This window comes from Diaphorina citri, unplaced genomic scaffold (assembly GCF_000475195.1).
Source record: "Diaphorina citri unplaced genomic scaffold, Diaci psyllid genome assembly version 1.1 scaffold25, whole genome shotgun sequence".
NCBI lineage: Eukaryota > Metazoa > Arthropoda > Insecta > Hemiptera > Psyllidae > Diaphorina > Diaphorina citri.
In genome coordinates, this window is record NW_007377463.1 from 79868 (window position 1) to 106408 (window position 26541).

Sequence of the window (26541 nt, forward strand, 5' to 3'; positions counted from 1 at the left end):
AGGTAGAGAGTTGGCGGGCCGCAAAAAAAAAAAATGTATCATGCAAATGATTGATTCCTTGACTGCCTTTTGCGGAGCCCACTCAGCCTCGTGAGGAAAATGAGTAGCTATGTAATATAAATGGGCATAGCGATCGGTGCCAGCATGGTAGGTAAACATTAAGCGCTGGATTATTGAGATATTAAAATCCTACTATGCTGCAGTGAGCACCAAAGTTGTAATATAATAACACAAATAAACGGCATTTATTTATTTATTTATTTATTATTTAAATTAAACCATTTTAATTTTGTTCTCAGATGTCAGAACATGGGTTTGTTGGAAAATTTGAAGTTTAAGGAGTGGCATACGAAGATCAGCGAAGCAGAATTGTAAGTATAACCGTATCTTATTATGTGACTTTTTTTTAGTCATCATAGTCTAAACTAGCCCAAAGAGAAATTTCGTATGATGACTAAAAAAAGTCACATAATAAAATACGGCTTATCTACCATGTGTCTTATGCTGAGGTTTACCAACTCGGGATTGAGATGAAACGAGAATTTCCCTATGCTTAATAGCCAGGTCAACCTCGGATTGAACTCAATCCTGAGACAATCCACGGTGGTAAAACTCGACTTTAATGTGTCCAGTAGCCGTACCTAGTTCAGTAAAGTGATTACCTGGTACCAACTACAGTACAAGACTTTGGTTAAGTCAAGTTTTGCCGAAACTCATCTTCTCATTTCTTCTACTTTTCAGGGAAAACAGGAAGAAAAATGAATACATTTGTAACTTGAAATTCGAAAATGAACAGTAAGTAACTTTACACATTTTACAATTGTTGTTGATTCAGATGAGGATTTCAAATTATACCTAACATTAGGTGCAATAACTGCTGAAGTCTTATCGTCCCTAAAGCGAAGAGAGAAGGAAGACAGGATAGGAGAAAGCCAGCCGTTCCGAGAACGGCTCGATTTATCTCGATTAACATGATCAATGTATCACTTCCCTTGATACTAATTACGACCTTTAGCCAACAAACTATGAAAATTTGTGAAGCTCCCCAACACAACGGAGTCGTTCTTCAATAAATCAAATTTTATAGATTTGTTTTAGTGCTTTGATCGCGAGAGTATTTTTTTTTACCTTTTCTTTTCTCCTTTATCCCTCAGATTAGTCAAGCAAATCGAGTACAAGAACAATCAGCTGCTAGAGTTTGAACAAGAGTTACGTGAGACCATGAAGCAAAAGGATGATAAACTACTAGAGTTAGCCAAAACAGCGCGAACCAAGGACCAAGAACTTCGTGATCTACGACAGCAAACTCAGCAAAGTGTTACCAAAGCAAACACTTGTGAACAACACCTTGAGAAAATCAAGAAGGAATTCAAAGAGCTCCAAGAGAAATACCAAAGAGATTTGAACCAGAAAACAGAGACCATTAGGAGCTTAACAAACAAAAACCTCGAGTTGAAAGTTCAGTATGAGGAGGAGATTGACAACAGAGATACGAGAATCAAAGAACTGACGAGTGATACGAGTGAAATTGACAAAATAGTGAGCAGAAAGGACGCTGAAATAGAGAAACTGAGCAAAGAAAACGAAAAGTTATCCATGGATTTAGTATTCAAAGAGAATCAAGAAGTAACAGAGTTGATGAAAGAAGTAGACAAGAAAGACAATTATATAGAAACACTGCTCAAAGAAAACGAAGCCAATGTAAAACTATGCAAGGAACTGGAGAAGCAAGTCCATGAGTTGAATATAAACAAGGAATTGGATCGATTGAACCATGAAATTATACACAAGGACGATGAAATCCGACAGAACGCCTCGAAAATCAAACAACTCATGAGTGAAATAGCCAGCAAAGAAGAGAGCATGAAGAAACTGATCAAACAAAACAACGAACTTGTCGAGAGACTTAACAGTGTAGAGCCACGCATTGAGGTACTTACCAAGGATATTCAAATCAAAACAGAGAAACTGCACAAACTTGCCGAAGAACATGAGGAATTGATACAAACTCGACGAAACGAAAAGAAATTGGAACTTGATGAAATGAGAGAAGAAATTAAAAGATTAGAAGAAGTTTTGAAAGAAAATGAATGCGAGCGTGCGGGATTGTTAACGAAAGAGAAACGAAAAGATGAAGAAATCAAACGATTGAAAGAAGAAATCGGCAAATACAAGATGTTAGTACAGGAACGAGACCAACTAGCGAATATGTTGGAAGAGTACAAGCAGAATGCAAAGGATGTGGTGTACTATGAAGATATGAAAGACAAGCTAGAAGTTGAACTAGACAAATTGAGAATGGAATCTGCAGAGAAGATCAAGCTGAGAGATTCAGAGTTAGATAAGAAACATGAAGTCATTGCTGAGATGAAACTCAGCATGGAGGCTAACAATCGTCGCATTCAAGACTTGGAAGAACAATTGGTAAGTAATAGAAACTTTGAGAATCGAATAGGTTCATACACAACTACCTACACATGACAGAACACTGGATTAAACAAATGAACTCTGGACCAGAGGATAACTGTAGGCAAAGTAATTACCACCTGACCCTGAGGTTTATTATTTCTCAAATAATGCTCGTTTTTAACACGGCCCGGAAAAATATTCCCCCTTTCCTTTTCCATTGCAATAAATCACATGACCCATCCTCCTTTTAAAAAGGGGATAACAAATTGATTTCCAACTTTCCCTCATAAACATTATTGCCTAGTTATTTACTCAAATCTGTGGTACGGTCATGTTGAAAGAAGTGATGAGAGAATGGAAGTGAGGGGGACAAAAGGGTGAGGTAGGCCGAAGAAAAGGTGAAAGGATTGTGTGAATCAAGACTTGAGTGAGAAAAAAATTAACAGGGCCTGAGGTACACAATAGGGCTGCCTGGAAGAGACTGACAAGAAACACCGACCCTATTTAAATAGGAAAAGGCTAGGAAGAAGAAGATTTACTCGAATTTTATGAGTATAACATGATTCAAGACCATTTTTCTCGGACTTACACATTGCCATGTGACAATTTCACTTTATTTCATACAAGTGTGTGGTATGTCTTGTAATCTAACATGTTTAATTATCGCTTGAGTGGCGTTTAAACAATGATACATGTGTAATACAGACTGGGTCTTACGTGTGAAGTGGAATTAGTGTGGAACAGATAAGATGGCGCCGCGCGGGGCAGCTAAGGCCGAATCTATGTTGGTTTCTAAAGCAGTGTGATCATTTGTCCCTTAGCATCCTAATATTTCGAATCAATGCCGTCATAAATGAGTTCTGAGCATAGCATATTGAAAAAGGTTGAATCTATAGGTGTACCGTAGAATTTCATTGTCCAATTTAGGTGGGTGAAACTGGAAAACGAAGAAATTGAATGGTCCATCTTGACAACTATTCATTAGAACATTGCTGGTGAAACCCAAAATTTCGCCCTTAGGCCGGTCACTCAGGCTCAGACAGTCTAGCTCTAGACCTAACTCCGTCAGACTGTTGGAACATGTTTGGCGGAAAAAGCTTCCGACTTCTAGTCTTTCAGACGGTCTGAAGCTTTTTCCGCCACACAGGTAGGTCTGTCATACAGTCGTCTGAGCCTGAGTGGCCGGCATTAGCGTTATCGACATTTGAGATTGAGTGGTATCTAGGATGATTTTATAGAATGTGTCTCTCGATACTCTCAAGTGCGCTGGTTTTGAACATTTATGACAGATAATAAAACCTAGATGTCAAATAATTTATTTGCTTTCTTTAGTTTGCATGTGACAAAGGTAATCAGGACAATCTAACATATGAGGATTATGTTGTAAATGTAATAGAAAAGAAATTTTCTATGATTGTGATATAGGTACGTTTATCTCTTGTTAATTTTATTGGTTCTTTCAAGGAGAATAACAGTTTCCTTCTTGCAACACACGAAGTTCAGCTTTGCGTCTTACGAGTTCTCTCTCTAGGTTGCCTCTTTCTTTTAGGAAGTTTTTCATCATGGTGTTATACTGATTCGTCAAATGTATCACCTCTGTCTCATCATTGCTTGCTTCTTCTTCTAATAATCCCCGCTGACATTTTAGGAGCTCTAAATTTCGCACTAAATCCTTCTTGTATTCATGTTCTTGCTCAAGTTTTTCATTCAAGTTGTTTATTTCCTGCTCAATACGTTCAACACTGTTTTCTTGAACCAATTTTTCTAGTCGGTTCAACTTTTCTGTCAAATATATTTTCTCGGCAATCGGATGAATAGGTTTAGATTCGATGTCTCTAATTCTCTTTTTAATCCTTTTGATTTTGGCTGCCGCTTCTGTTTTCAATTTTCGGAGATCCCTGTAATTCATTTTCGTAATTGTTGTACTTTTGTGTTTGATATCTTTGCGTTCCACTGGCTTCGTCATGTTCACTTCAGCACCCTTTGCGATCTCTTTCCAATACTCTCTTTCTAATTCTGCTAGCTCATCAAACTCGTTCTGCAAAAGTTTTAATTCTTCGTTCAATATTTCCAAGTCATATTCTTTTTTACTGTACTTCTTAACGTCTTCTGGCAAATTCAGGTTCAATTGTTCCAAAGATTCATACATGGAATCGTATTTATCCTTAGTTGTTTCCAGTATGTCTTTCAGATCATTATATTTATTTTCTGCTTCTGTTTTCTTGCTCTCCGCTTCTTCTAATTTTTTCGTCAGTTGTTCAAACGCACTGCAGCTTTGTTCTAAATACTCTCTCGTTGACGATTTGAGACCATCGATTTGTGCGCAAGCTTTCTCTACAGGCTCTGTCTTCTTGATTTCCTCGAACAATTTGTTCACTCTCAAATTTTGCATCTCCAGTTTTTCCAGTTGCGTCAGATATTCATTCCTTATGACTTGAACTTTGTTTTTTAATAGTCTCCTCTTGTTTTCTAGCTCTTCATTTTCTGCCCTTGCTTTTTCACACTGCTCGGTGATTTCTTCTAGTCTCTTTGCTCCGTCATACTTGTCTTCGTTTTCTACTTTGTTTTCTTCGCTTTCTTCATTATCCATAGTCTTCTCATAGGATATGACACTTAGTTTTGCCATTATAGAATGTTGATGAAACTCCATAGACTTGTCGCTAAATTGATGTGTTGGTTCTTCTTCATCGAAAAAATCTGCACATGAATTTAACAATTCCCTCAGTTGTATGATGTGTTCATTTCTCTTGGATCTTTGGCTGGACTGTCTTGCTTGCGGACATCGTATTCTTGATGTTATGCTTCCTACATCTTTGTCATCCACAACATCTTCAGTATCTAGAACAGTGCTGCATGAGCTTTGCATGGATCTGAATTGTGTTCGAAGGGTATCAGGGGTATCATTCTTATCCATGAGTGCTATGTTCTTACAATCAGACGTATCACTTTCTCTTCCATCACCATGCTCACTAAGAGATATCGTGTCTCTGACTTTGCTTCTGGGTAACATTACACTTTCAGAACTCATGTTGTCTCCAAGGTTTCTGTGTTTAATAGCTGGTAACAGGGTCCGAAAGAGATCAACTGCTGAATGACTTGGACTTAGGTCTGTCATGCTGGATAACGAGATGCTAGAGATTTTTGCATCGAGACCATTAAACGCTTCGTGTATGGTATTTACTTCTTCCAAGGTTCTTTCCATCTTCAGCTAAATTCTGGCTTTTGAACAAAGAGCTTAAAATACTTGTTTAGTTAAAACAATTCCTATTGTAGTCCCTAATCAGACTTTGATTTTAATAAACCATACTAGTTCTGGTCGAAACAGTACCTATGCTATCACTGTCACATAACTCAATTCAGCCAGCCCAGCTCTATAGAACAATTTAATCATGGTTGCAAGTTGCAATCAACTTCACGACTCGACGGAACGCTAGTACGCTACGTTATACGCTGAATGTACAAACGTGAATAATAAGGAGGAAAAATTAATAAAGAAATATCTTCCTTTGATTGGAGAATACGGGAACAAGGATTAATAAAGTTCTGAACTTTACCTTGGAGCCTAGTCAGAATCTCACCCTCTTACGGACAATTAAAGGGCTGTTTCTGGCTAAAAGTCCACCGAAAATGCCTGGATGACATAATACAAACCCACTTCAAGTCTTTGTTTTAATCATCCCCAACCTCCTATTTCAGGCCGAAAACAACGCATGGATCAATGAACAAGACCTCAAGATTCAAGAAATCCAGAGAACCTTATTGGAACCAATTGAACCTCTCAGTGAGCTGGTGATGAAACGGCGAAATATATTCCAGGTATGATTGAACTTGTAGTTCAATGCAGTCTAGATTGTAGGTCTCACTCAGAAAAGAGATGCAAAATCTATTCATTAATCAGCTAAGTGCGCAAACGACCTACTGTCCGTAGTGTTAAAGCACTTTAAAGGGGGGGACTCAGCTAATTTCTTTGGTATGGAATATTTCTTGCCGAATTTTAATAAATGGGTTCTGTAATTGTTTTATGTTACGTTTCCACTAGGGGAAGGACCAGACTAGTTTCTCTTATGGCTTACAGCCTTCCAATATTCAAAGTTGGACAAACCGCTTAAAAGTTGTGGCGGACACAAACTCACAAAAACTAATCTCAAACTCATTGAGTGGGAAACTTAAAACTCGCTTCTTTCGACCAGTTCATCTAATCGCCTGTTTGTTTTCTACTTTCAGACCCTGGATCTGATCCTAGGACTTACACCGGAATAATTCACGTCTGTCTACTGTCTCGTCGAAATATGGACCTGGACATTACTGCACCAGTCCAAAGTAAAGACCTAAAGACGTTGCTGCATTGAGAGTTCAATGGTCTTCCGAAGACTAGATTTTTTCCCGAGGTTTAAAGTCACTGTATAACTGCTTAAGGCCCGTTCACTCTCATTTAAATTACATTGCCTACTGGGTATTCGGTAAAAATCTTATGCAACTCACAAGTGGGAATGGGCCTTGAGGTTTTCAGTGACGGGGGTTTTTACCCTCCATATGGAGAGACAAGCTACCCGCCTACCCACACTAACTTCACTCAGCCTGAGTAGGGCCGAGGGAAGCCAGCAGCATACAATCACCCAGGTGGTAATTCATCCGGATACCAACCACGCCCAACGTTGCTTTATTTCAGTGATCCAAGGGGAAGTGGTCCATTTAAAGTGCTATTTCCACTGGCCCTAATGGTTTTATTTAGCTAATTCATGTAGTTTATTCGTTTTCATTTATTATTTTTTTGCCATAATGTTTAACAAAAGCTCAAGACAGATCACTTCCAAGAACAGTGTTAATAAATTAATAATCTCCCTCTTTTTTTCTACATCTCCAAGTAAGCAAGTATATTTTAGTTTTTATTTTCTAATACTACATACCTATTAGGTAGCTATGTTTTTTCTTCCTTTTTTTTCAGGGAAGTAACTCCTTTATTTATTTTTTGACACAGAAAATTCATCTGAAATGTCCACCCCGGAACTTCAATGCATTTCTTCAGGGAAAGAACTCCCAGTCCTTCCTCACTGTATGTTTCTTTTAGAATTTCAAACCATGCACTTCCACATAATATGAAACAAGTTATCTGTTTTTGGCTGACACCTTATCTTGTCATTTCTCAAGTGATTTCTTGCCGTGTACAAATTTATTCAAAAACGTGTAAAGTTTTAATTTTCAGTTCTATGAAAAGTCCAGTATTATTTTACATTGTACCTTTTTTTACTTTCTCTTGTGTTTTGTAAAACTCATGTATTGTACATACTTAAAGTTCTTATTAAAGTTGATTTTTTAATTTTGAAAACCCAAGCATTTGTCTTTATTTCCTTCATGATCTTTAATTCCAAGGAATAGTTCTACAAGTGGCACTATAAAATGGCACTGAGGGCCATTTCAAAGTCTTACTCCATGGGCAGAAAAAAGGTCAATACTGTTAGTCAGTTTTTATGCCCCAGAAGTCCAACATACAAAAGATGGAAATCTGCTCTGTTGAAAAGAATGTAAACTCTTAATGGACTTAAATAATAATAAAAGAATGATTCATTGATTTTAAAACAAAAGATTTTTGTGATACTTTTAATTTTCAGATTCACAATATTCAGCATGGCTGGTAAATATTTACACAAAAAATGGAAAAAAATAAAATTAATAGGCAAAACTAACATGGAAAAAAAAGAACATAGGTACACCTTGTAAATAGATGTGCTTCATTGTACTCTTAGAGAATACAGACAAACAGTTGCATATTTTTTAGATTTGGTTCAATGTAATCATTTATCAGAGGTATTTCAGGGTCTCCCAAAAGTTTTGTTTCTATTGAGACCGAGAGATGCTTCATAGCGACCAGTGTGATAACCTGCCATATACCAAGCCATTAGTACAGCAGACAAAGACTCTGTTGTGTCTAATGGTTGACCTGCCAGGAAGGCAGGGGGAGGAAGAGGAGGCATTGCCATGTTTGGAGGGAGACCATTTTCACAACGACTACTATCGAAGGGAACAAACTTCTTGGAATCACAAGTGCTAGATGGGGAATAGAAAGACTCATTCAATTCTGATGCTGTAGACTCAGTGTGAGCAGAGGCTTTGATCTTTTGCTCCAATACAGCTCCAGGGCCATATGATGGTTTCAAAGAACTCAGAGGAACTGTTTCTTTATTTCCATAGCCAATGAATTTGACAACACATTCATCTTGTTCTGGATTCAGAAAACATATGGTGGCCTCATACTCTTGATTATCAGCACTATACACAGCCCGACAAGTCTTGCCTCTGGACCATTTGTTTTTCTTACCCTTTCCTTTCTTCTTTTTTGATTTAGTATTGTTATTGGAAGTTTGATAGGATTTAGAGTTTTCATTATTACATTCACCATCTTCCAACTCTTTGAGGTCTGGTCTCTTTTTAATAATGTCCTCTTTGGCTGTTTTAATGGCTCTCTCGTATGCATCAATAAGCTCTGTGTCATCGGGCCTTTGACCAATGAGATCTATTTTTAAATTGAAATTCTTTTCATCATTGGAAACTTCCATGTTCTCGTTATTATGAACACTTGAAGCAGAATTCTCTCCTGCTGACATGGTGGAATTTGGCTGGAACAGAAAAAAAAAACAAAAAAAAAAAAAAAAAAAAAATAAAAAAAATATTTAAACATTAGAAAATTAAATTTTGCACAAAATTAATAATAATCTTACATCATGAGAATATTAATTTGTGCACCATAGTACCTATGGTTTGTAACTGAATAGGTGTCAAAGTGAAATGTTTTGTCATACTTTATAGGCATTTAGTAACTGTTTCCATGGTTTGGTGTCAATGCACTTGCCTTACATGCAGAATAGCCAGGTTCAAATCCAGTAGGCTTGCAAGATGTGTATGGCTTCCATAGGAGAAACTCACTGAATGACAAGTCAAGAGTATGTATTGAGCAACAGTATTGTATGTGCAGTATGTGAATGGTTTGAACAAAAGACTCATATTGTATAGCCACACAAAGAGCTGGTTTTCCTTACCTAGTAATAGGGTAGACTTAACTATCAGCTCCTGAAGAATGGTAGAACCTCAGAGGAGACTTGGCAACAGTCCAACAACTATACAAAGCTCGGAAAACGAGATTTTCTGGCAAAATGGAAAAAGAACAGGCAAAATTGGACAAACGGACGAAATAGGCAAAAGATAACAATTTGAAATATTACCGCCAAAATAGGACGTATTTTTAGTTTTCTCAAAAATTAAAAAAATACGCTCTTCATAATTTTTATAACCCGCGAAAAATTTGAATTTATTCTAGACTATTCTAGAGATTCAAAAAGTGAAATTTTGCAAAAGCTTTCAAAAGTTCCTTCAAAGCTTCAAAAAGCCCGAGATAAGTCTCAAATCCGAATAAAGAACTCATGGATGGACCTAAAAGTGAAGGAGTCTCTACACAGAACCCATTGAATTCTAGTTGACAAACTAGGTATTCATCTTACCACAGTAAGTACTTGCCTAGTCATACGCAATCTCCATGTCTAGGAAAGTGAAATCCAGCTATTCTGAGGACAATCCTTATCTGATAACGATAAAGTGTGAACACAGCGTGGGTGGGAATTGAATCTATGACCTAGTTCTTACAAGACAGGTACATTCTTTGAAGCTAACTAGTAACCAGGCTGGAATCGGAATTTTTCATTTTACTCATTGTCTTTCTTTTCAGGGCATGCAGATGACACATTTGAAAGACAAACTACAGCAATTCGAAACCCTTCTCTACATTCTATCTCTTCCCCACATTCAAAACAATAAAGCACTTTACAAGTTTCTTCTCTTCTACATATCTCTTGCTTTGTATTTAATTAAGAAAATGGTTGACACCAAAGAAGACAGAGTTTTTCACTGTGATTTAAAACTAGACATAGTTCCTATCAAGGTATTCAATAAGTTGGCAGAAACCATTGAGTTCAAATGTGACAAGGAGAAATGTATTTTAGTCAGTGAAGAAGTACTCGGGAAATATAAAATCAAGAGTGGAGACTGGTTAACTATAACTGTAGAAAACAATTTTCATATCAAGATCAAGAGGACTGTTCAAGTTTTGAATGGTGGTGACTTGAGACAAACTGTGCTCATTGGAGATTTGAATATGTTTAATATCATCCGCACAAATCCATTGGCTGACATTCAACAGGTAAAATAATATGTATACATATATGAGTATCTAGTAAGTAAGTACCTAAGTAAGTACATCTATTGAAGCCTCTTTTAAAGTCTTGAAAGAAGACACAGACCGAAAACAAATCACATTTCATCAATAGTATCCTTATTTTGATATCCCTTTTGCAGGGCAGTGAAACCATATTATCAGACATTCCTGTAAATCCATCCTCTACAGAAGACAAAGCTAACACCAATGATAACTATTACAAGCTAATGACAAGTGATTACAAAATTGTCAGCCTAGTCCACTCAACCAAACATACTCCCCAAGTCTTCAGTGCTGTAGAAATGGAGTACATTGAAAGTTTCCATAACCGGATAAATGAGGACATACTCAGTCATCTTCTCACCAACTACTTTGCCACTCCTAGGTATCACCATCTGAATGATATTGTGAAGATCAATCTGAAGAAATATAACCTAGACATATTCAAGTACGATGAAGTCAATTATTTGTGCAATGTGAAGTATGTGTATTTCAAGCTTTGTTCCTTTGACAGTGTTAATGTCAAATCAAATGGTAAGTAACATGTTTTGTAGTATCATTATTGTCATTACTTCATTAGAGACAAAGGACCAGCAGTGCAAGCAGCAGCATGTAAGTAAGCATGAAATCTAAATCCTCCCTCGAGTATTTTCTTGTAATTTTTGTTCTTTGGCTTAAAGTGTTAAAGGACAAAAAAAAACTTCAACTGAAAGCTTGAAAAAAAACACCCTTCTTATCCTTTTCCCCCAAGGACTTCTCAGGTGTTAACAATGGTAATAAAGGATTTAAGTAAACCAATAATATATCTGTTTTCAGAAAAAGAAACTAGTGCTGATACGAAAACAAATACAGAAGTGAGTAAGACAGATTTGGATAATCAGGTGGCAGACAACAACAGTAAAAATATTTGTTCAACAAAACACAACGGCAAAAATGTTTGTGCAACAGAAGAAAACACCAACAATGTTGATGTCAAAATCGTTCGTGGAAAATTGCTTCCATTTATCTTGCACCTAATCAAACAAAACCACTCTGGCGCTTATATCACGTCTGAATCTTCAATAGTAGTCAGGAAATCTGTCCGTAGTTTTGTACCAAATATAGTCAAAAGAAGTGCGCTACACTTACGAAACGTAAGGGTGAGCAACTACGAGCAATATGTTGTAAAATCGCACAACCCTTGCCAGTATTTTGACAAGCTGTTGACATGTGTGAAAGTTTTTTACTCTGGAGGAGGAAAACACATGCTGAGTAAGTGATTATAATTAAAATGTAAATTTACAGACGATTTATTTATTTTAATTTTATGATAGTTATTAGAGATACGAGTATGATGTGGTTTTTGGTTGATCTATTGATTGATCTCTAAAATCTATAAAAAGTTATGAATCAATAATAACTCCTTTTTTACGGGTATGATGTGGTTTTTGGTTGTACTATTGAATGATCTCTAAAATCTTCTATAAAAAGTTATGAATCCCTCATAATCTTACAGTTTTGTTACCCAATTATTCTTCTTCTACTTTACCTTTTCCCGTTCAAACGGGGTCGGTATTTCGTGTCAGTCTCTTCCAGTCCGTTCTACTATGCACCTCATTTCCAGATAGCTGCTTCTCACGTAGATCTTCGTTCACACAGTTTTTCCATCTCTTCTTTGGTCTACCTCTTGCTCTCTTTCCTTCCATTTCTATTCTTGCCACTTTCTTCCCCACATAGTTCTCGCCTCTTCTCTCGACATGTCCTGCAACCTTCTTTCTTGTATTTTCTTTGAAATCTCCGTCACTTTGATTTTGCCTCTGATTATCTCGTTTCTTATCCTGTCCATTCTTGTTACTTCACAGCTCCATCTCAGCATCCTCATCTCTGCAACTTCTAGCCTCTTTTTCTGACCTTTTTTCACAGGCCAAGTCTCTGAGCCATAGATCATGGCAGGCCTTATAAATTGTTCGATAGATTTTACCTTTCATATTCATATTCATTTTACGATCACACAAAACTCCAGACATTCTCTTCCAGTTCATCCAAGCTGCAGTAGTGGAGAAAAATCTCGACAATCTGTTTGAGAGAGCGGAGAAATGTGCACCCTGTTTGCTGGTTCTTCACGGGATAGAGGTAAGTTTTTTTCCACCCCGTATATCGTTTTGCTCAATCTAGATCATTTCACACGCTAATCTGGATGTACATCGCTAATCTGGATTGTTACAGGAATTCTTGTTCGCCTTCTCTTAGATTTTGTTACGGTAAGACCGATTGGTACAGTTCCTTTTTTTTACAGACAGACCCATTCTAATGTAATTTTAATGGTAGGTATTCTTTATTTTTTGTTCCTCAGGATCTTTGTACAGACCAGGCGGGGAATGAGGACTCTCGGTCTATGCATTGCTTCATTCAACATGTCTCTCAGCTCGCCACTCCGCACTCTCGCACTGTAGTCATTTGTACTTCAACTAAACCGGACAAAATACACCATCAGATCAAAAGGTAATAGAATAGAATATGCCTGAATTAGATTACTTTATCAGGGACACTCGTTGTTGAAAACACAAAAGAGGGCTTTCACTATAGCAACGAGTGTCCATGATAATGTAAGTTTAATTGTAACGACCATTGCAATGAACTCTCAAGAATATACCTTGTTTATCCTGTCCGAATAGGACTGAGAAGTCCCTTTACTCCAGCAGTCTGAACAAGGTCTCGTATATTATCTTATTAATAATAAATGCATCAGTAGACAATTCAAAAGAAAAGACGGAAGGTAGCCATTCTTAATTGAAAGGTAGCCAATAGGCAATGTCTCTCAAGGTAATTATTCCGGTATCAACGAAGTGTTGTTTAGCCACCGGTTCCTCATAGATCACTGAACATGAGCTACGTTCCGCGTAAGTTGATATCCGGATGGTTAAATCTAGGCAATCGCATGCCTTTTCGTGGCCCCACTCTGGTTGAGTAATTTGAGGAGGGGGTTATCTTGTTTGCCGAATGGCGTGTAGTTACCCCCTGTCACTAAAAAACTTAGCATAATACAGTGACCTTATAACCCCTTGACAAAAAAAGACCTGTTCCTTGTTTCAGGTTATTTTTAAAAACGATCAATGTACTTCCCCTGACGGAACCTGAAAGGCGCTTGCTAATTCAGTACCAGTTGGACTGCCTAGGTGGAGACTATGGGTTCGATGCCAGTCTCGTGGAATATTTAAGTTCAGTGACCTCGGGCTTTGAACGGCATGACCTGACTTGTCTTGTACGACTGTCGGTTAAGTAAGTTACTTTTCTAAAAGGAGAAAAAAACACAAACACATGGTATTAAAAGTAAAAAAATAGCAAGAAGTACTCTGTCTGGGAGTCTGGGGTACTTTGAACAGGGAGAATACCAGCCTGAAATTTCCCTTGCTAAAGAAATAGCAAAGGTTGAGTGCGTATGGCATCCACTAGAATTTTTTTTTTTTTTTTTTTTTTTTTTTTTTTTAAAAATTTTCCATTTTTTTTTTTTTTAAAAAAACCACAAAAAAACATTTTTTTTTTTTTTAACAAGTTTCCATTTATATTTGATTGACAAAAACTCAGAACATACATTTTTCATATAAATGGTATACCCATCCGTATAAGCAGAGCTTGTGCCACGGATGGGATGGATGGATTGATTGATTGATTGATTTAGACTTTAGAGGCTGACAAAAACCCCGACCCCGTCTGAACACGGGACAAGTTTAAGTTTTGATGTACCCAAGAAATACATCTTACTGTTGTATTTTTACAGGAATAAAATGCTCAAACAAGGTATTAACAAGAGGGATTTGCAGAAAGAAGACTTTCAACAGATTTACGGTAAGCACATGGGATCAAACATTATTGAAAGTTTCGAGGCTAAGCGTGTCCCGAAATCCAAGAATAAAAACGAAAAATTCTACCCCACCGGGAATTGAACCTAGGACCTTACTAAAAGTCCTTGATTTGGTAATTATTCAGAAGCCACGGCAATGAAATAAAAAGCTCCTTTTTGCGTTTAACCCAACCCTATAATAACACTGTTTACGTAGTTACCTGCTCATTTGTGACAGCTCATTTTTGTAGCAACTTCTATTGACGTGACTTCTGAAGAAGTACCCTTGATTTATATCAGTACCTACCTACCCTTTACCAGACTAAGTGCACCCCGAATTCCAAGCACAAAGTCTTGAAAAATTCGACCCCTACAGGAATCGAACCAGGACCTCACGAAAAGTCCTAGATTTACATTAGTACCCATTTTTCAGATGATCTACAGTCTCGCTATTCAGACCAGCTGGATGCCCCTTCAGTCCCTAACGTGAGCTGGGAAGATATTGGCGGTCTAAGCAAGCTCAAGGCGGAAATTCTGAGCACTTTCCGGGGCGTGAACCGGACCTCTGGACTGAAGAGATCAGGTACAAAAAAACCTTTAGCCACATTCTGAATGGGTGAGCAATTGAGCATCTATGCAATCGCTAGATGCTGGCTTTTCCCGGTCCCGCTCAGGCTGGGTGAGGTTATTTGAAGGAGGCGGGATAGACCTTGTCTTGTCAGAATAAACCACCCAGGCTTCGGTGCTGTAGTGGTCAAGACGCTCGTCTGGTAATCAGGAGGACGCGGGTTCAATTCAGTCCCAGCCAACACATGGAATTCTATCCTCAACATTGTCCTAGAATTTGACCTCAGTAATAGTAATACCCTACTGCTGGGTAAAGGGACTTTTCAATCCTATTCAACAGTATATATTTTTTTTTTTTTTTTTTTTTTTTTTTAAAGCAAGGTTTATATAAACTTATCTGTAAACTTTACCTATGAAATATACAAGACCTTGTTTAGACTGCGGGAGTAAAGGGACTTTTCAGTCTCATTCTGGCAGGATAAACATGGTATATTCTATCCTATTCAACAGTATAAACAAGGAATATTCCATTCTATTCCACAGGTTTACTCCTGTACGGGCCTCCAGGCACGGGTAAAACCCTCATCGCCAAGGCTGTAGCAACAGAGTGTCGTATGAACTTCTTGGCTGTCAAAGGTCCTGAGCTGTTGAACAAATACATTGGCCAGAGCGAAGAAAACATACGAAATGGTAAGTGGAAATGGTACACTGATGCAACTTGTCTGATAAAAAAAAAAAATGCTTACGATTCTTTTTTTATTTATTTATATTTATTAGAGTGTGCCAACAGCTTACGATTCTAAACTAAAAAACAAATCGATTAAAAAAAGTTACTCAGTTGCATTTTTTTTTTTTTTTTTTTTTTTTTTTTTTTTTTTTTACCCCCAAAATTTTTCATTTTTTTTTTTTTTTTTTTTTTTTTTTTTTTTTTTTTTTTGTAACCCTCATCCGAAGGCTAGCGGCTCACCATCAGGTAGACCTGACAGGTGGAACTTTTCAGCCGTACCTGTCAGGTCTACCTGATAGTGTGTGTCCTCAGGTCTCAGGTAGACCTGACAAGTAGACCTAATCATGTGGCTGGCTGGCCTAATGTACTGCCTCGCGCCTGTTCCAAAAACGTTCCTATTTCAGTGGTGGTACGAAAAATACCTTCTGGTTTATTTATTTACAACATTTATTACAATCATGATGGTAGTTGGTACGGTTGTGGTGGGGACAAATATTTCCCTTTTGTATCTTAGAAGATCAGCCTCAGTGGTTTACCAGTTGGTGTGGTGAACTGTGGTGTGGTGTTGGTGTGGTGAACGAGGTTGGTAACCTCCTGGTTATTCGACTCCAAGTCAAGTCATGAAATTTTGCCGTAGTGCTAGTAGGAGGAAGAGCAGCAAAAATGTATCAAAATTCCATTGTATATATAGTTTCACTAAACACATCTAATACATCTAGCACCAGAGTGTTACCCGTTTAGATTTTTGCATATGAAAGACGATCGCAAATGTTTCCTTGGGTCAGAATGGAATTCATGCTCCCAGCACAGAAGTTGACAAAGAAGGAGGACTGGTACAGAGTTCTTGGTTCTTCATTTTGGGGCACCTTCTGATTGATTGGTTTCTCGGATAGCAGAGAAAAGAAATCTGAAATACATATATAAATGGTTGTGTAAAAATAAAAACCCCTATATCTATGCATATACCTATCTTATTAATATCTAATCAGGTCTAAAATAATATATTTGGTCTGGCTGGGGGACCTTAAACAGGGAGTTGACCAGATTAGTCTGGCTGGGGACTTTAAACAGGCAGGATACCAGCCTGAAATTTCCCTTGTGAAAGAAATAGTAAAGGTTGCGTGCGAAGGGCATTCAGTCGTAAAAAAAAAATTGTAAACATACGAAAATATTGCTTGAATTTTTGTTGCAGTATTTCTCAAGGCGCGTTCTGCTGCCCCCTGTGTTGTGTTCTTTGATGAGTTAGACTCCCTAGCTCCTCGTAGAGGTCAAGAAGACCAATCTAGTGGTGTTATGGACAGGTAAGTCCTTCCCTTTTAGCAAAATATCCATTATTGTACTTATTGTAAATAGAATGGTAAATGAACAATTATTGCATACAGGTAAAGGGTAGAGAACCATCTGGTTATAAGTTCATAGCGGAGACAGTTCGATGCTCTTAATACTTACCAGTATACTTGTAGCATGAGATCACAACACATAAGACACAGTGTGTTAGAACTTGTCCACCCACTGTCCCATTCTCTTGTGTGTGTTGATGTGCCGTTGATATCCTCCCTTTGATGAAAGTTCCTTGAGACATACATGACACTGGAACTCTTTGAGTGGCACCAGCGTGGTGGGTAGGTTATTGATATCATAGATAATATCTTCCACGTAGGGTGTGGTCTCTGCTGGGATGTACCCATCTTTGCCGTCATCCGTGCCTGTTCCTATGTCTTTGAATCTCTTCTCTATATTTTGGTCGTGCTCCTTCTCTCTCTGCCTCTCCAACTTCTGCTCGTTGATCTTCTTGTATCTTTCTCTCATCATTCGTTTAATCTCCTGTTGAGAGATGGTTCTATTCATACGTCGCCTATGTCCAGCCTTGGGTTTGGCCGTTGTCCACACCTTCTTCTTCTTGAGTTTGCGTTGTGGTGTCTCCCCTGGTGCTAGGGTGGATGAGGGTTTGGCTGTTGTCTCAACGAATTGTCTCTCAGACCAGATGATGAGAGATACTTCCCGCGAGCTGATACGTGTGGTGGGACGCTCCAAATTATCAAAGTATTCTTGTAGCGGTGTGTATTCCTGATAGTCATAATAGTCATACGTGGTGGGATTAGGATGTGGTGTGAAGACATGTGGTACGGCACGGGTCTCCTCAAAGTCAGGTCGAATTGTATTCCAGCCTCTCAAGATATATTCACGTTTCTTCCATGTATTCATGTTGTTCCATTCCATCACGGGATCAGGCGGTGTAGGGAACTCTAATCTCTTAGTGAGCATGTCTGGTGGGAAGTTCTGGTTATAGTAGCGACTATCCCATAGCTTGGTGGCATCTTCTTGCAAAGCACGGGGTCCTACAAATCGGGACAGATCTCTGTAGTCATAGTCATGTTCCATAGCATAGTACTCGGTGGGTCCTGTATCATGTTCAAGGCGAATGACAGGAGACACAGGGAACTCTTCAGAGTAGATTGCATCCCTTAGCTCATGGGTTTCAGGTGATTTACCTACTGTCTTCTGGTTCAGATAGGGCAGAATGGAGTGAAGTTTCCAGCGGGATGCAATACGTGTGTTTGCTAGAAGTTTGATGAGTGGGGTCACTTGCTCTGTAGTTGGCGTTTGGTTGAGAGCCTGTATGCGTTGCATATAGTCGTGATGCTCGTATTCTTCCTTCTGTCGGTCAGAGTCCCAGTAGGACAAGTCATCCAAATCAACACTCATACGTTCCCAGTCTCCTATCTTGGTGATATTGATGTACGGCCACTCCGTGGTGGTCTTCGTGGGAGTATTCTTCCAGTGAGCTTTCTTCTTCGCCCAGTTAATACTTCTGTTGAACCGATCGTAGTACGTTTTGTTCCAGAAGATGGCTTCGAAGGAGGAATCATTGATATAGACACCCTTGCCCACATTGAAGATGCGAGGAGAAGGTGGGATATAGCTGGGGTCTATGGTAGGTTCTGTGGTGATGGATTGGTTATACTCTAACTCATACTCATAGTCGAGACGTTTCTTAAGAGCATCTGCTTCCCAGGAGAGGTTGAACAGACGATCTGTGTTGAATGAGAATAGAGGGTACACTGTGGTCGTGGGCTGAGTTTGACCTGAAATATAAAACATCAGACAAGCATTGATGTAACGAAACCTACATAATATGTACGAGTATGTTCATTCAATAAGGGAAGGGATGCTATGAGACAGATACTATTAGACCTGGGTCAGTCTGGGTCACATTATCTGTTGAATATTTCTGACTGAAAAACAGTCTACTTCGACCTTATTCCCCTATAAGAAAGTTAGTTTGTCAATGACTTTTTCCATCAACAAAACTTCGGTAAATTGATTCAACTTTATGGCCAAAGTCCGGGCTTTATTTATAGTAGGAGAATGACCTAATGGCCAAATTCCCGACATGTGAAAACAACAGCAACAACACAGTAGAGAAAATGGTACAAACGAAAATTTCCAATAAAATAATTACAAGGACTCAGACAGAACTTCTGGGACACTCTGTATATCCTATCAGCTGATTAGTACCAATACCACGTTACAGGTTTTCAAGTGTAGCATTGGTCTTTCCTCTGTACGAACTATACGACTTTTGTGAAAAGCATTTAAGTACGCTTAACACAATTGAAACTCCTTTACTGTGTTTTATGAGCACTACTGTCACTTTAGTCTGGTTTAAATTATTATCTAGGCAGAAGGAGGGAGGTTTGTGATTGGTGCGATGGGTTGAGTGTAATGGGTACCGAAAACATTCGACCAATTAGATACGAGTTATTCTATTTTGATACAAAAACAACCCAACAATAGATTTCTTATGGAATCCTTAATCTTTAGAGAGTAGAAAGATTAGTTAGTTGGCTCACACATCACATGGCTTCGTATATTTGTGAAGCTTAGCACACCTATGGAACCTTTGGTTTCTACACCTAAACCTCTAGGTGGCTTTTTGTGTGACCTACCTTTAGTACTACTCCTCCCCAGCCAGTCGACATCCATGATGGAGGCTCTCGTATGCCATTCGATCCAGTTCAAATTCTCCTCGGTCGCCGGCGCACTCCAGTTGGCCCATTCTGGCTTGCGTGTCTTGAACAGATGCCAGATGGGCACGATAAGCGTGTTGTTTTCAAAGTACTGGACCTGAGCGCTGGCTAGCTGCAGAGCACTGGCGACCAGCAAGCATAGCTGCTGGTTCATGACTGAGCGCGGCACTTATCACAGCGAGGCATCTCAAGTATTCCCAACCCAGTGGTGTGTGTCAAATTTAGAAAGACTTCTTTTTTTAGGCGGATTTAGAAGTCAAATTCAGGAACACTAGGAACAATTTAGGAACATATAATAACGGTAAGCAATAATGTTTAGGGACACTTCTTTTTTAGGTGGATTTAAGAGTCAAATTTAGGAACACTGAGAACAATTTAGGAACACATATGACGGTAAGTAATAATGTTTAGGAACACTTCTTCTTCCTAGCCTTTTCCTATTTTAAATAGGGTCGGCGTTTCTTGTCAGTCTCTTCCAGGAACTGTAGAAAGAAGTTCTTACTCAGAAAAAAGTTCCGTAAAGGGCAGTTGCGGCCGAAAATCTATTGAGTTCGTTTTGTGTATTTCTTCAAATGTGGACTCAAGAATTATTTAACCCTTTTATCAAGCGATGTCCTTTCAGTTGTCACTCCGGCACTAAGCCAACATTGTAAACTCCCTCCTTACATTTTGACACCGACAGTGTCCAAAATGGGGACCCCAAATTTTAACAAGGTCAAACTCTTCCGATCTCTGGTGAAGCTCGAAAATTCTCATTTCCAAATTTTAATTTTGTTGCCCAAGAAATTCGCCTTGTTCAATGATCCTCAGGGGTCTCAAGGAGTCACGTTTGGGAACCGCCATTTCACACCTTTGTCACCCGGACTTGAAAACACCCAGCGTGCGTACCCTCTTGTACAATCAGTTTGATCAATCAATTCCTTTGCGTCAATATGCTCTCAGTTTCCAACAACTCTTCAAATTAGACCGACTCAAATTTCCTGCGACTCTCGAAAAATTTCACTCGATTTCCGCGCTTCGAATCTTTTCGCCTCGAAAAACTTTTCCGGTCGGGTCCGCTTCAGTTCCGTGTTCATGAAAAGTCTCGCGGTTTGGTACGAGCAATGTTGCGACTACTTCGTCAAAACCTATCGCCTCATTTCCATCAACCTGGATGTATTTCTTCACTTCACGATCGAGATGTTTCTGCTCAAGTTCTACCAGAAGCTTCTCTAGGGCCGATGGCCTCACGGGGTTAAGGGACTCCGTAGCTTAACACTCCGCGGAGGAATCAAACATGGAAACGAGATGACTTTGTTTTAAGAACACTACAACTAGTTTAGTATTTTAGTTTTTTAATTATGTTTTACATAATGCGTTGTTTGTGCCGTTTTTTTGTGTTAATGTCAGAAATTGAGAAAGAGGTAAATATCTGGAATGTGTTCTGCCATTGATCAAATACCATTTTTCTCAATGGAATCTTTCCCTTTTCATTTTGGGGGTAACGAATAAAGCATTCACTTTCTTGAAATTACTTTTTATTCGTTCCCATTTTCCCCACACGTGAAGCTTTTGTTATCATTGCCCACAATGCCCACCTCTGTGGCCGAGTAGAACACTCCCGATCCGAAGGTGCTGTGTTCGAATCCAAACCTTTCCGTTCCAGAATGGACATGGACGTAAAAGAATGTCCCTTGCAGTAATGCAAAAGTGTTTCAGAGGTACTATTCTAGACAGATTAACACCTTGTTTAGACTGCGAGAGTAAAGGGACTTTTTAGTCCTATGCTGGTAGTATAAACAAGGTATATTCTATTCTTCTTTTAACTTCACAATTTTCTTTTAACTTTTAATTCTATTCTTGACAAAACCTTCGGGTTGAGAAGGGGTTAACTTCTTCTTATATCATATTCATCACCTAACACTTATCCGCCATATTGTTCACAGAGTTGTCTCCCAGCTTCTGGCGGAGATGGACGGGGTTCACACCTCCCAGGATGTGTTTATACTGGGTGCCACCAACAGGGTAGATCTACTGGACCCTGCCATCCTGAGACCTGGCAGGTAAAACTAATTCAGGGTGGATCAGTGTAGATCAGTAAATAAATTAAATATGTAAAACTTCTTTGGTCATAGCAAAAGGTACCGAGAAACTATACATTCTACCAACATTAGTGGTGTAATTAATGGTTATCATAGTGAACTTCAATTATGGAGGTTGGTGGTTCGAGTTCAAGTCAAGTCATAAAATTTAGCACAGTGTATTAATCGGGGAATGACACATGTGACAAATCATGCTTACCTCGGATGCCCAAGGGTCTGCCTTCTACTAGGGAATTATAATTCCTTATTTTGACATTGTATTTTATATTTTGACTTGCAGGCTGGACAAGAGTTTGTACGTAGGACTCTATGAGGATAGGATCTCACAACTGGGAGTACTCAAAGCTGTTGTACGAAAGTAAGTTTAAACCAGTAGCCTCACCAGGCGAGATTAACTCCGCAGGCGTTCTCTACCATCTAACCCTTAGATCTCCATTATTATGTGGTTAATTTATAAAATAAATGAGAATTTATAAAATAAATGAGAATAAAATTCCATTCTTCGACTGAGATTGGATTGAATTATTTAACCCTTTCTGTTTACCAGGCGAAAGTCTTGACCACTACGCCAGCGAGGCAGGTGGCGTAGTGGTCAATACGTTCGCCTTAAATAAATAAAAGAGATGGTTCACTGTAACCCATAAAATGTTATAATATACGGTAATTATGCAGAAGTCACGTCCGTGGAAAAAGAAAGCTCCTTTTTGTATTTAACCTAACCCTATAATAACACCAATCACTGCTCTAATTGTGAAAACTCCTTCTTGCGTTTAACCTAACCCTATAATGACACTGGTCACTGCTCGTTTGTGCCAGTTCCTTTGGTAGCAATATTCCACGGACGTGACTTCTGCACAAGTACCAAATATACATATGTACCTATAAGACCTCGGTTAGACTGCGGAAGTAATGGAACTTTTCAGTCCTATCTCAGCTATCCTGCTGAGTATATTGTAAAATTTTATTGATTTATATTCTATTCTATTCTATTCCAATTTCAACCCCTCTTCTTCCCCAGGTTCAAACTATCAGATGACGTTAGTCTGGACAGTCTAGTCCATCATTTCCCTTCTCAAATGTCAGGGGCGGACATCTACTCCATTTGTTCCAACGCGTGGACCCGAGCTATTCGTCGTATCATTACCAGCGCCCCTCAAGTCAAATCCGCCCCTGTGATTGTCACCATGGACGATTTTCTTGGAGCCTGCTCTCTCGCAACCGCCCCTGATAAGTTTTCACAGTCTGTGGCTCCTGATAACTATTCTCTCTCTGTAGCCCCTGAATTATTGGTTGCCTAGTTGAATCCTAGGGTTTCTAGGGAGGTAACAGGACAGCATTAAACGGAAAAAAACCGTCCATAAGGCAATACCCCTTATTTATGGTTCTTTTTTGCTTAATGCTGTCCAAGTATGTGGGGAATGAGATTGTTTTTTTTTTCTGATGGGTCATTATCAGAGAATAGTATGCTGCTGACATTTCCCGGCCCACTCTGGCTTGGTTAGGTCAGTGTGAGGAGGTGAGTATCTTGTCGTCAAATGGAGGTTAAAACCCCCGTCACAAAAGACCTTTAAGGTAGAAACACACTACTATCACGTCACGTGAGCTCATGTGACGTGATAGTGACGTTAAGCCCCTTAATCCCTAATCAATTGTCCTCACAGAGCAAAATAGCCAACATCACATGATACGTACCCAGTCGGTGGAAAATAGTTTGGTTTTGGTAGAAAATTAAGATAATTGGTTTCGGTCGGATAAATTGTCTCTTTTTTGTTTAATTCCATTGTTCAAATATTATTATATTCCTGTTATTTTATATGGACTTTTCAAACTCCAGTTCTTGTCATTCGAAACCTATCCCAAGGACATAGACTTGCAGAAAGCCCCGGGTTGTATTCCGGAAAACGATTTTACAACTCTGTAAGTACTTCTCATTTTGACGTCCTAATAATGGTTTTGCAAGCTTTTTCAAGGTTTTTGTTCTGTGATATTCAGGTCCTAACTTTTGCGAAGTTGAAAATGCAAAGTTCCAAGTTTTTTTTTTATTATTAAATTATATTATTATTTTACATTTTTTATAACGATACCTAGGTATTATTTTAATTCGGAAATTCGCGTGGCAAATCGACAAAATGCAAAATCGTCAAGGTAAAACTTACACCTCATTTCGCTCGGTTAGTGAAGCACGTGGGTATATGTGCACACACAATACAGGTTTCTATACATAGGGTTAAAAATGTCAAAGATAAGAATTAAAAATAGGTCGCCTTGAACTTTTTTTACTTATGACATTTCATGAAAACTGGGGGTCCTTGGATTGGTGTAAACAAGTGGAACAAGTAGTGTCGTATCTTGTCTCGTGGAAATCGAGTCGAGTAGTTCAGTTCCAAAAGTAGACATCTCCCGGATGGACTTTTTTAAAGGGAAAACACAAAAAACTCTTATCTTTTGAAACAAGCAGCCGATTTTAATGGTTCTGGTCTTAAAAAGCTAAAATCTAAGGGAATCTGTTGTTATTTCTGGCAAATTTGACATTAATTAGTTGCCTATATTATTAAGGTCAAAGTTCTGAGATGTCCAGTTTTGGCACCGAAAACTCGATTTGTCCCCCTTTGCAACTGGGCTACTTCAGGTGAATTTCCCAGGATTTTCCCACTTCCGAAGCCCACTTTCCCTATTTCAAAGAAAAATGCAAAATTAAGTTTTTATATAATTTATTGAAGACTCAGTAACTTTGTGAAGCTCCATATTAACATTGAGGGAGGGATGGTGACTTTATATGTAGATATATATAAAAAAAAAACTCCTGTGGTCTGTGTCGTAGCATGTCTAACTGCCCATTCCGTAGTATATCCCTCATCAGATGGGCGAGTAGACCTTTTTAGTTCTCAATTACTCTAGTTCACAGAACTACTAGTTATTGGGAAAAATGACGATCATCTTTTCAATTTAACTAGAAAACGGTTCCACTTGGGAACTTCCTTTAACAAACATTTCTCTAGTCGTAAAATACATTAATTATTTAGCCTTGGACCGACCTTGTTTTGACAGCTAGACCCGTTTTTAGGTTTCTAGGAAAGTAATGAGTAAAAAGTAAAGGGGAGGAAAAGTTAACTAGAATATAATTATTAAATTTAGATATAAAGGGAACTTTGAGTCGAATTTATGGTCATAAGGAAATCAGCAAATCCCACTAGAAAAAACATAGATATTTATTGTACTTAGGTACACCTAAACAACTACATTACATACTTGTTTGAATAATCTTAAATAGAGTAATACAAATAATACCTACATACAAAGAATAATAGGTACAAATTTGTACTATTTTCTAATAATAGTGGTGATAATAATAATAATAATAATAATAATAATAATAATAATAATAATAATAATAATAATAATAATAATAATAATAAAAGTAATATTATGCAACTTATTCCCCACTAGCCGTAGTAAGTAAGAGGTAAAACGTTTGACTCGTAATCCAGGGGACTGGGTTCGAGTCCCCAGTTAGCGTCATTTTGAGGTGTACCTTTGTAAAAGCTTTACTTGAACAAATGCCTTTTTTTATCTCATCGTCCCGAAATCAAAGAGAAGGAGGTCAGGATGGGAGAATGCCAAAGAGAAAAGGAGGTCAGGATGGGCGATGGGAGAATTCCTAGAAAGAACCTTATCCGTTCAGAATAAAGTTCTCTCCGGACGTGAATTGAACCCGCGACCTAGCGCTTACAAGGCAGACTCGCTACATTCCAAACTACATAATACAAGCTAATATCATTTTTTACTTTCTATTAGAATTAAACTTTCTTTTACGTGACTGATGACTGACCTAATTTGCTATGAAAGTTGTTCCAAAAATAAACTTCAATTATGCTTTATCGACTGATCAGAGGGTGGTATGGTAGGTCTATTTATATCAGGAAAATAGGAAGCAAATTTATTCCGGTACTTGACGTCTGGAATCTCCTTGTCAACTTTATCAACCCTGAACTATGTCTAGAAGAGATATGAAAAATACTTTGTAACCAACAATTTTCTCATTTATACTATTTATTTTAAACTTGTGTGAAAATGATAATCAAGGGAAAAACGCTTTGGTTGAATCATAACTACAAGCCTGAGGTGATCATGTGCTCTGAGAATGCACATATTCTGTTTATGCTCCCATAAGTTTGTTTTTGTTTACCCAGGGATCTATTCGGGCAAATCAAAATTAAAATAATACATAATAATGGGTAATATAATAATTATGATAATAATTAATAATAATAATATTGTGAAATAATAATAATAATAATAATAGGCGTGTTCGTACTTAGTGCCTTATGCCACAAAAACTTAGAAGAATGAGATGGCACCTATTGGTATCCTCTTAATGGGATAGTATATGGACTCACAGCTTTTCTCTGGAATAAACCTGAGTGTGCGGACTCTTTAGAGGTGCTACAGGTGAATTTTGGAGAAACTGAAGAGGGTGATATATACCAGTGAGGGTACTTCTAGGTTCCATCAAGACCCTAGGATAGCAGACCTATCAAACTCCTCATTAGACCCCTTCAGTTCGGGGGACCTGAGCTAGCTCTCTGGCCTAGATGGCACCTATTGGTATCCTCTTAATGGGATAGTATATGGACTCACAGCTTTTCTCTAGAATAAACCTGAGTGTGCAGACTCTTTAGAGGTGCTGCAGGTGAATTTTACAG

The 26541-nt window shown here is 38.3% G+C and overlaps 6 protein-coding genes across 6 annotated transcripts; 3 read left to right on the top strand and 3 right to left on the bottom strand.

The window, feature by feature from the left end:
- The first annotated feature begins 300 nt into the window (after window positions 1-300).
- LOC103509920 (centrosomal protein of 128 kDa) lies at window positions 301-7571 on the top strand. The gene is made up of 5 exons (XM_008474553.3): window positions 301-371; window positions 742-795; window positions 1155-2424; window positions 6106-6225; window positions 6634-7571. Exons 1-5 carry the CDS (start codon window positions 310-312, stop codon window positions 6667-6669), a joined length of 1542 nt encoding a protein of 513 aa, XP_008472775.1. The 5' UTR covers window positions 301-309; the 3' UTR covers window positions 6670-7571.
- LOC103509910 (coiled-coil domain-containing protein 186-like) lies at window positions 3806-5759 on the bottom strand. The gene has a single exon (XM_008474544.2). The coding sequence runs from the start codon at window positions 5609-5611 to the stop codon at window positions 3869-3871; it is 1743 nt and encodes a 580-aa protein (XP_008472766.1). The 5' UTR covers window positions 5612-5759; the 3' UTR covers window positions 3806-3868.
- A 399-nt stretch (window positions 7572-7970) lies between the features above and the next one.
- On the bottom strand, window positions 7971-9434 carry LOC103509930 (survival motor neuron protein). Its single transcript, XM_026824140.1, has 2 exons — window positions 9257-9434; window positions 7971-9023 (listed from the first exon to the last, which is right to left on the bottom strand). Exon 2 carries the CDS (start codon window positions 9009-9011, stop codon window positions 8220-8222), a length of 792 nt encoding a protein of 263 aa, XP_026679941.1. The 5' UTR covers window positions 9012-9023; window positions 9257-9434; the 3' UTR covers window positions 7971-8219.
- A 298-nt stretch (window positions 9435-9732) lies between these two features.
- On the top strand, window positions 9733-12249 carry LOC108252494. The gene is made up of 4 exons (XM_026824155.1): window positions 9733-9906; window positions 10127-10597; window positions 10753-11146; window positions 11429-12249. The coding sequence occupies exons 2-4, from the start codon at window positions 10130-10132 to the stop codon at window positions 11869-11871; spliced, it is 1305 nt and encodes a 434-aa protein (XP_026679956.1). The 5' UTR covers window positions 9733-9906; window positions 10127-10129; the 3' UTR covers window positions 11872-12249.
- Window positions 12250-12644: 395 nt separating this feature from the next.
- LOC103510059 (peroxisome assembly factor 2) lies at window positions 12645-23666 on the top strand. The gene is made up of 10 exons (XM_017444502.2): window positions 12645-12724; window positions 12945-13093; window positions 13685-13870; window positions 14370-14437; window positions 14866-15015; window positions 15543-15689; window positions 16919-17027; window positions 21683-21799; window positions 22119-22196; window positions 22857-23666. The coding sequence occupies exons 2-10, from the start codon at window positions 12987-12989 to the stop codon at window positions 23134-23136; spliced, it is 1242 nt and encodes a 413-aa protein (XP_017299991.1). The 5' UTR covers window positions 12645-12724; window positions 12945-12986; the 3' UTR covers window positions 23137-23666.
- Window positions 16069-19926, bottom strand: LOC113467761. Its single transcript, XM_026824148.1, has 3 exons — window positions 19677-19926; window positions 17176-18812; window positions 16069-16633 (listed from the first exon to the last, which is right to left on the bottom strand). Exons 1-2 carry the CDS (start codon window positions 19909-19911, stop codon window positions 17221-17223), a joined length of 1827 nt encoding a protein of 608 aa, XP_026679949.1. The 5' UTR covers window positions 19912-19926; the 3' UTR covers window positions 16069-16633; window positions 17176-17220.
- Window positions 23667-26541: the final 2875 nt, after the last annotated feature.

Excerpts from the sequence above, each read along its gene's own strand:
- LOC103509920 (XM_008474553.3), top strand. The coding sequence starts at position 310 with ATGGGTTTGTTGGAAAATTTGAAGTTTAAGGAGTGGCATACGAAGATC. Across the intron at positions 372-741 it reads AAGATCAGCGAAGCAGAATT|GGAAAACAGGAAGAAAAATG; the intron begins GTAAGTATAACC and ends TCTACTTTTCAG. Across the intron at positions 6,226-6,633 it reads AACGGCGAAATATATTCCAG|ACCCTGGATCTGATCCTAGG; the intron begins GTATGATTGAAC and ends TTCTACTTTCAG.
- LOC103509910 (XM_008474544.2), bottom strand. The coding sequence starts at position 5,611 with ATGGAAAGAACCTTGGAAGAAGTAAATACCATACACGAAGCGTTTAAT.
- LOC103509930 (XM_026824140.1), bottom strand. The coding sequence starts at position 9,011 with ATGTCAGCAGGAGAGAATTCTGCTTCAAGTGTTCATAATAACGAGAAC.
- LOC108252494 (XM_026824155.1), top strand. The coding sequence starts at position 10,130 with ATGCAGATGACACATTTGAAAGACAAACTACAGCAATTCGAAACCCTT. Across the intron at positions 10,598-10,752 it reads CATTGGCTGACATTCAACAG|GGCAGTGAAACCATATTATC; the intron begins GTAAAATAATAT and ends TCCCTTTTGCAG. Across the intron at positions 11,147-11,428 it reads TGTTAATGTCAAATCAAATG|AAAAAGAAACTAGTGCTGAT; the intron begins GTAAGTAACATG and ends ATCTGTTTTCAG.
- LOC103510059 (XM_017444502.2), top strand. The coding sequence starts at position 12,987 with ATGCATTGCTTCATTCAACATGTCTCTCAGCTCGCCACTCCGCACTCT. Across the intron at positions 15,690-16,918 it reads CGAAGAAAACATACGAAATG|TATTTCTCAAGGCGCGTTCT; the intron begins GTAAGTGGAAAT and ends TTTTTGTTGCAG. Across the intron at positions 22,197-22,856 it reads CTCAAAGCTGTTGTACGAAA|GTTCAAACTATCAGATGACG; the intron begins GTAAGTTTAAAC and ends CTTCTTCCCCAG.
- LOC113467761 (XM_026824148.1), bottom strand. The coding sequence starts at position 19,911 with ATGAACCAGCAGCTATGCTTGCTGGTCGCCAGTGCTCTGCAGCTAGCC. Across the intron at positions 18,813-19,676 it reads GGGGAGGAGTAGTACTAAAG|GTCAAACTCAGCCCACGACC; the intron begins GTAGGTCACACA and ends TTTATATTTCAG.